This window comes from Saccostrea echinata, unplaced genomic scaffold, assembly GCF_033153115.1.
Source record: "Saccostrea echinata isolate AGI-Se365-2 ecotype Australia unplaced genomic scaffold, CSIRO_AGI_Sech_v1 ptg000016l, whole genome shotgun sequence".
Lineage (NCBI taxonomy): Eukaryota > Metazoa > Mollusca > Bivalvia > Ostreida > Ostreidae > Saccostrea > Saccostrea echinata.
Window position 1 is genome coordinate 22764569 of NW_026889765.1, and position 8907 is coordinate 22773475.

The 8907-nt window shown below is 32.2% G+C and overlaps 1 protein-coding gene and 1 long non-coding RNA gene across 2 annotated transcripts; both read left to right on the forward strand.

Annotated features, from left to right (window-relative positions):
- Positions 1-3723: 3723 nt before the first annotated feature.
- LOC133189020 (uncharacterized) lies at positions 3724-5371 on the forward strand. Its single transcript, XR_009721384.1, has 3 exons — positions 3724-3786; positions 3935-3993; positions 5318-5371. It is a non-coding gene; the product is annotated as an uncharacterized LOC133189020 (long non-coding RNA).
- A 68-nt stretch (positions 5372-5439) lies between these two features.
- Positions 5440-6991, forward strand: LOC133189021 (uncharacterized). Its single transcript, XM_061324464.1, has 3 exons — positions 5440-5700; positions 5859-5895; positions 6773-6991. Exons 1-3 carry the CDS (start codon positions 5560-5562, stop codon positions 6925-6927), a joined length of 333 nt encoding a protein of 110 aa, XP_061180448.1. The 5' UTR covers positions 5440-5559; the 3' UTR covers positions 6928-6991.
- Positions 6992-8907: the final 1916 nt, after the last annotated feature.

Sequence of the window (8907 nt, forward strand, 5' to 3'; positions counted from 1 at the left end):
TCCACTTTTTACTACTTATCCAAACTGGACATAAAACATTTTCAATGAATTTTTAAATCATTGTGTTGAACCTAACAAATTTTTTCCGACTCGTTGTATGGTCTGAAAAAACAAGGCTGAACTTATCCATTCAGAAACCCACAGATTGGGATTGCTCTTAACCAGTGTGTGTTATGGCCTTGATGCAAGGTCATTTGGTCGAGTCAAGGTCACTGACCGAGAAACTAATTTCTCTACCGTATTTCTACTAGTGAAACATTGCTGGTATCATGCAGAGTGTGACATGGCCTTGACTCAAGTTCAAGGTTACTAAGGAAAAGATGTATTGACTGTATGTATGGACTAAATGAACATGTGTCACTGTGAACTTTTCAAGTCGGTAACACACGGATTGGGTTTTATGACGAGAGTGTGTCATGGCTTGACGCAAGGTCATTTGGAATGTTCAAGGTCACGTACATTCCTTTGCAGTATTTCCTAGCGAAATATTGTAAGTTGCTTCCCCTTCCAAGATTGCTTATATGTACAACTTTAGAATGTGGCATGACATTGACTCAAGGTCACTTCTTCCTTCTGCAGCTCCAACGGAAGACCTATTCGTTGCTTTGCAACGAGCTCGCTCTAGTTTTCCTTACCGATTCTGTGCACGTGATTTTGTAGATATACGTAAGGTATGTCATTTTTGCCGGGAATTCTAGACGTCGGCACTCGCTATGGTCCGAAAAAAGGCATATCGAAAATAGCAATTATCGGAGACGTCGGACTTTATTTTCGTCGATCGACGTCACTTCCGGTCAAACCAGAAGTATTTTTAAGTGGCTTCAATGTCTTAGCAATTGGATGATTAAAGTCCCTGTAGAAGTCTTGCATCATTATAAGTTGTATGCTCTTCAAAACAGTATTCTTTTTACCTACTTATATGCATGTGGATACCTAAAAACTTCAAAGAACTTTAAGAATACTTGATATCACAAAATTTTACTAAACTCAATTATATTAAAATGTATTACTTTTCAGCACATAATTTATACAACTATTCTCAACGATAAATTGAAGACCAGTCCTCTTGACAACGATGACAACTGCTTCTTCACTAAAATTCAAACAAGTTGATATGCATACCTTGCAATTGCAAACTTATTTAGTTTAAAAACATTCTTATTCTACACACAAATACTCCGAGGCTAATATTAAAAAGTGATTGAGTTTTTCAGTGACAATATCTATGTAATTTTTGAAGTTCAGGTTAATTCCCTTGGGTAATAATTGTGCCACGTTATTAGCAGACCTTATTTTGCATATTTTTATGAGTCAGAATTTATTTTTAAAAATTCCAATTAAAAGAGAAGTTGGAAGCCGTAGCCTTCAATGCGACGGCGTTTATTCCTTTTAATTCCTAGGTAAATTAAATAAATTCCATCGAACTCGAGATAAAGGACACCACAGATTCTGACATATCTCTTTACAATAAGACGTTAATGGCAAATTGTTTATTTAAGACTGCAGATTCAGATTTAAAAACGGTAGAAGATCGTTACTCTTTCTTTTTTTAGGGAATTTTTTTTATCTCAAATAACAGAGTCATGCAAGTTGACTACAAAAGTGCAAGGAAATTGATTTTAACTTCAGGCCAGTTGAAAGAACTAATGCATGAAATATATTGATATAACGAACATTATTCAAGCTCAAAAGTCCATTAAACAATACAAAATAGGAGCAGAGCAAACACGGGCCTCCAAAACATCACAGGTGAGATCAGGTGCCATGGAGGAGTGAGCATCCTCTGCCGACCGGTCACACCCGCTGTGTTCTCCATGTTATTATTTGGAAATAACGGAAAAATCCGTCGACAATTCAGTGCGCAAATAATGGCCTAACAATTAGTATGAAAAAACGTCAGTCACCATTTGACTCAATGATAAATTGTATTTGCTGACAAGGGCATTGTATCGATCATAGAACTTACGAAATGATGACTTTAAACGAGTCAGCTGATATTCTTGTATCATCAACTTGTTTGTCAATAATTTACCTCGTTTTAAAACTGTACATACGAAGAGCATGCTCTTGCGTATCGAATCAACTAAGAGATATATACCCCGTATGCAGGTGATGAAGGTATATTGCTGCATAAGTAAGGGAAGTTGACGATTGAAAAGTTAAAATCATCACGTTTATCATAAAGCTTGCTTGTTAGATTACCATTAACGTCTTTTTCAAGTAAAATATCCAAATAAGAAACAGATGTGCCCGACTCTGTGGTATCTTTTGTATCTTTTATCTCAAGCTCACCGGGATATATCATATCGACGTAAGAATGGAAATAACCATTGTTAATTGACAATACGTCGTCGATGTAACTAAATGTCGAGTTGAAGGCCACAACAAGCGTTTTCTTCTTTTCACGTATAAGGTTTTGGACAAACTCTTCTTCATATGAATACAAAAAAGGTCTGCTAATAACGGGGCGCAATTTGCACCCATGGGAATTCCAATAGATTGATGGAAGATCTCCAAAAACGACATAGATATTATCAATCAGAAACTCAAGCATCTTTTTAATGTCAACTTCAGAGTACTTGTGTGTACAATCAGAATGTTTTTTAACAAAATAATTTTGCAAATGACCAATGACAAGGTAAGTAAAAATTTACGATTTCCATTTTTTTTTTTTTTTTTTTTTTTTTTTTTTTTTTTTTTTGAAAAAGCAGCTTTCAATGATATCAAAAAGCCTGAACTTTAATTTATCGTGGGGAATGATTGTGTATAAAGTTGAAAAGTCGTAAGTTTTTTAGCTGTTGATTTTGGTAAAATCTTGTGATTTCAATGAAAGGCAGGACTCCAGTTGGCGACTAATTTAGTCGCTATGGCGCCTAAAAATTATGATTGCCGCTTTTTTTTTTCTATGAGTCGCCAAATTGTTGACCCTTTTACATTGATTTGGTAATCATCAAATTACTGAGCTATAAACATTTTCAATTTTGTTTTATTAAGAGCAGAAAAGAAGTTAAGTTTAAAAACGGACTTGTCTATATATATTGACTAATATCAGTTTTTGAATTAATGCTTAAGGAAAATTTACCTGGCGACTAAATGTTTGCATTGGCGACAATTTTTATTTTTTTCTTCTTTTTTGATAAGGAGCCAGTTGGCATCTAAATTTGAGAGGTCACATACAGGCCTGAAAGGTGATATAAGGAGTGCTAGTGGTAGATTTCAGGAATCCTTAATGAAAGTCCACAAGATTTCTTTTCAGAGATAAAGATAAATAGAAAATGATTTTCATGCAGTATGTCTTGAAAGAAGTAATCATTTTGAATAGGAAATTGAAATATAATCTGTGGGTCTTTTAAGCATTCAAAAATAAATAAATACGCTATTTATTATGTTGATGTTTTCAAACAATATTCAAATTGTGATATTTGGAAACAAAATCCTGTTGACTTTCACCTTAAGAATTATTTCAGGCAGCTCATGTGACATAACTTTTGGATAAAGACTTAATTCAATTCTACCTTCATTTATGATGCTTCACGCAGTTGATTTGTGAGCAATTTTCCACTGAAAGTCCAAAACAATTAAATTCATATCAAGTATGCAGAGAGGTTTTCAAGTAATTTGCTCTGTAATTTGTCATATTTGCAGTGCATGCACTGGAGGAGGTATAAAAACAAGCGATGTATGTAAATATGTATTTTTCTCTACAGACCTAGAGCTTTTTCGGGGAGAAGAAATATGATAATTTTCAAATCATTTTTGATTTTGATGCATCTTTTTGCTATTTTGGTAAGTATTAACATTATTTCATCTATCCGTTCAATTTTTGCTTAGTTGAAGTATATGACAAAGGAACCTTTATATAAAAACATTATTTCATTAAGGATTAATATTATAATCTTTAAAAAAAAATGTTAACTGATGTTGTTCTTTAAAGGCAGCTTCCAATGGAATCAGATCAATGCCAGAATCGGAGAACATTAATGCCAAAACAAGGTCTCTCTCTCTCTCTCTCTCTCTCTCTCTCTCATTTTTAAAATGAATTAAAGGCATCCAAGAGAAGCTCATATAGAAACTATAAAAGATGGATTTCGATATAACGAATTTTCGATTTTTTATAATGAAATTATGTAATAAATATTAAAATTCGTTTAACTTAATTTTTATAACAGATTTCTGAATTTGTTTTAACGAATTTAATCCTTTAAAACAAATATTTTGAATTAATTTTAAGTGATTCTAAATCTTATTTCATCAAATTAAATTTCAACGAACGAATTTCATAATTCATTATTTTCCAAATTGTTCAATTAGATCTTAGCGATTTATAAATTTCGTTTTATAAATTTTGCCACATCTTTTTTTTTTTTTTTTTTTTTTTTTTTTTTTTTTTTTTGATGTATTTTACTGACTATTGACCATAAGGGCCAACTAACAATTAAATTTTCTGACAAACGAGATGACTGACTTTAGCTTTTCCATCGTCAACTCTCCTTATTCATGTAGTAAAATTCTGCTGTCACCTGAATATTAGGTTTAATTTCCTAACTTATTCGATACTCAAGCTCACCCTCTGAGTACGATCAATTCTTAAATCGAGACAGGCTACTGACAGATATGTTAATATTAGAGGGATTTCAACAACCTCGTTCAAAGTCAGCTTTTCGTAACAACTATTATCGTTTAAATGATCTTTTTTAGAAAATATAACCTATCATTGGGTCGTATTTTTGCTGAAGTTTTTCATACCATTTGTTAAGCCTTTGTTTCTATACTAAATTTGGCAGCAGAATATTCCGTCAAAACGAAATATGACGTAATAAAATTATCAATACTTATGGCTCACGGCAAGTGTGACCCGTCAACAGTGGTTGCATTCTCCTCCTAGGCACGTGATCCTACCTATAGAATTTCAGGGGTTCCTGTTTTTTGCCCTGCTCACAGAATTGTATTATTTGTGGATTTGTTTGAGACCGATCACGATTCGTTATATTCTCCTTTTTCATTTAATATATTTTTTTTTCCAAGATGTGATAACAAACATAATATATTTCATTAAACGAATTGTGGACTTTGACTTAAATTTAATTGCATATATTGCATTTCAAATTCGTAATAACAAGTATTATCTGTTGAAACGACTTCTACAAATCTTTTATTTATAACAAATTAAATTCGATAAAAGAACTAAAAAAAAACTGGTATTAAATTCAATTTTTCATATTCAACAATTTGTAATATCGAATTCAGAAATACTTTTGATAGGTTCTAAATGGGCTTCTGAACAACGCCTCCCGTCTGACATTTTTCTCTATTTTAGACGGTGCTTAAGCAAAGCGACAGACAATAACCTCAGTCGACAGGTACACTGTACATACATAATCTCTCTCTCTCTTTCTCTCTCTCCGCCGACTCCTCACTGTTGAATTTTCTATGAAGGTAGACTCAAGCGAATCCAAAGGATCTGAAGAATCTGATGAAAACAACTTAAATTCTGACCAAATATTGAGCGTCAAAAAAACTGAAGAAAGAAACGACGTTGTTGACAAGGACTTTACAACAATGCCCGAAGTAGTAGATTCGACAACGATGATTGATGATACAGATGTAAAGCCAACGCCCGAGAAAGCAGAACTGACAGATTCACCTGATGAAACGTGCTGGAATTTTGGAAAAGAACGGTGCAATGAAATTCCACAAAAGGTATATACTTTCGTTCTCTTATAAAAACGAATTTCAATGTGTTTATCCAAAGCAAATATAACAGTTTTGAAAAGTGAATCTAAGTACATGTCATAAGGGTTTTTTTAAAACTATTTATTGTTAATTAATCGTTTGAGCTGCATTACATTTTTTTTCAGTGGAGAATCTATTGCCAAAGTGATTCCTATTGCCAGGGTAAGCTGTTTTTTCTTTCTATGATAATATTTGAGACAAAACAGTGGTTGGTATCAAAACAAACATCAGTATAGAAAAAAAAGTTATCATAACGTTTTGTAGGTACAATGTAATTCAGTCTTAAGCCCTAACAAATATATTTTGTTTAAAGAAGAAGCATTAAAGATTTTGCCAAATGAATTCAAAGTACATGCATAAATTTCTTTTCTAAAATACTTAAATAGGTATATTTTATTTCATCAAATTTGTGAACGCAATTTGCTGTTGATGCTTACTGCTTTTATATCTAATAGAATACCTTTCTCTTTAAGAATGTACTAAAATAAAATGTCACAGTTTTTTTTTCTTTTTTTCTTTTTCTTTTTTTTTTTTTTTTTTTTTTTTTTCTAAAAACAAATATTTTTATAGTTTGAATATAATTTATAACAAAAAATACCATGGTAGTAAATAAAATCAAAACTATAATTTACTGGAATTTGAAAGCTTTTGCAAGTAAATGAAGGCTTTACATTATTAATCACAATATTTTTATCTTTTTTTTTTTGAATTATTTTCTGCGATTCGTACATGCCAATGAAATTGAAACAAAATATTACATGAAAATTCACATTTATTTCACAAACGTACATCATTGGTAGGAAAATTAACAAATATTAGGGCTGTACCTTTCAAAAATATTATATTGTAAATCAAAGTATTAAAGTATTTACTATAGTTATGTAAAATAAAAAAAAAATAGTTAACTACATGTAAGTGAAGTTTTGTTAGTGATGTTTACTCAATGACAGTTTTTTTCTTTTTTTTTTTAAATATTTCAATTTAATGAAGAATAAATTTAGACTTGTTTATATGAGTACATGTTTTTTCTTGTCTGTAGGCGGTGAATTAAATAAGGAAGGGAAATGCTGCACTGACGCATGTGAAAATGATCCGAGGTTTTTACCAGAAAACCAAAAATTTTGTCGTTGGCCAGTTGATACTTATAATCTCGTGGATTCTTTTAAACCAGTAAGCGCGCGGCAGAAGAAATGAAACTCTATTTGAGATTGGAAGCATTTGAGCAAATAAATAATTCCACAGCCTATGAACTTGAACATAATCTACTGAAGTTACAATACAATATTTGTATATAAAACAAGAAGCCCATGGGCTATATCGCTCACCTGAGTCACCACATAAGGTATGACTTTAGGTAAATATAAATTGATTATTTTGTGTGTATACAGACCTCCATCTTATGTTGAGTAATCTTTTATGAAATCTATGTTGAGTCATATTTTTATGAAAAAATATGGTTATTGGAGATTTTGACTTGATCAATATAGAGAAATCTAAGTGCATAACAGAAATATGTGACATATTTGATCTCTGTAACATTATTAACGTAGGTCGCAGGGTTTAGTGACCTTTTAAAATTGCTCGAAAACATATTATGAAAATTTGTATTTGAATCTCCTACTTTTGTTTAACATTCTCTGAAAATTTTATAAAATTCGCCAGCATCGTTTTTGCGTTATTAAATCTCAAACATGTCATCGTTGTCATAACATTTCGTCTCAAAAAATCTCAGTAATTTTTAAATGGTGCAGACGAAATTGTTTCCCTTTTGTTCATTTCATACAGAGATACAGAAAAAAATTAACATGTCTTCGAGTTAGTTTTCTCATAATTTAAATGTGAATAATTGATTTTACATTGTAGCAAAATGTAACATTTTTTAAGAATGACGCTATAAACTATCGCGACGTCACGCTTTACGTCGTGAATACGGTCCGGTATAAAGTACAGAAAAAACAAAATATATACATGTTATATAAAAAAAAGAAGAAAGAAATTTATGCCTATATATATTTAATGTAAAATTTATATTTTAAATAAGCACGGATATATCTGTTAGGTAACTGTATCTTGTCTGAAACATCTTTACGGGTCTCAGTTGTTTATAAGCTGTAACTAAGAGAGAGAGAGAGAGAAGGCTTGGGTGGGGCTTGCAGGTGCTGTACTCCTAGTGTAATTAAGAGACTCTTACAAGAATGGGGGAAGGAAGATTAATTAGAAAAAAAACAACAGTTTTTTACACACCGGGAGCTAGTTCTTATGTGGCAGGATTTTTTTTGTATTTAATATGGATGGATTATATTTTTATTCTTTAATATAGCTATACAAAACCCTTCTTTGTAAATGGGATTTTCACGTAAAACTTGTACGAGTACACACGCCGCATACGACTGCTCCTTTAATATGATGTCGCTATCGTATCACCACGTTGTCAGCGTTTTTTTTTTTTTTTTTTTTTTTTTTTTTCCGAATTAATCGCATTCTGTTGGTAACTAAAAAATAGATACCAAGAACTACTCGTGTTTTGTCTGAAAAGATCACAAATTTTCACCTAACGTTGTACATTTTTTGAACATCCGATTTTTCATTCTCGACACCGTTCGATATTGCCAAAGTATTTGCAAAACATGGTGCTACATGTATGATATTCTAAAGAATTAAGCATTTGGTGAGCGTTTTTTTAAAGATATTAAAATACACAGGAACATAGGATGCAATTTTTAGTTGGGGGTGGGGGACAACCCAACGGATACAGACAAGCTCAGGCCTGTAGCAACGGTTTCAATTTATTTGTCGGGGGGGGGGGGGGTAACTTAAAAACAAACAAACAAATAAACAAGCCTAATTAGCTGTCCAAATCCTGGATGTGTCAGTGCTTGACCTTATAATTACATGAACAAAAAGTGGGGACCCTGCCCCCCCCCCTCCCCCCGTTTTACCGGCCTGAATCAAACATTCTTGGGGTGCACAACCGCAAATTAGTTCTGTTTTCTAATTTATATTGTTTTCATGTACTGTTAAAATTATTGAGGGGGACAACAACTGTAAATTAGATTTTCTAAAGTAATTTATATACATTGGAAAAATTATGGGGACACGCCCATCCTCCGATTCCTACCGAACTAATATCCCTTTTTTCTCTAGCACGAACTCCTCATAAGTCGGTCAGCGATC

Excerpts from the sequence above, each read along its gene's own strand:
- LOC133189021 (XM_061324464.1), top strand. The coding sequence starts at position 5,560 with ATGCCCGAAGTAGTAGATTCGACAACGATGATTGATGATACAGATGTA. Across the intron at positions 5,701-5,858 it reads GCAATGAAATTCCACAAAAG|TGGAGAATCTATTGCCAAAG; the intron begins GTATATACTTTC and ends ATTTTTTTTCAG. Across the intron at positions 5,896-6,772 it reads AAGTGATTCCTATTGCCAGG|GCGGTGAATTAAATAAGGAA; the intron begins GTAAGCTGTTTT and ends TCTTGTCTGTAG.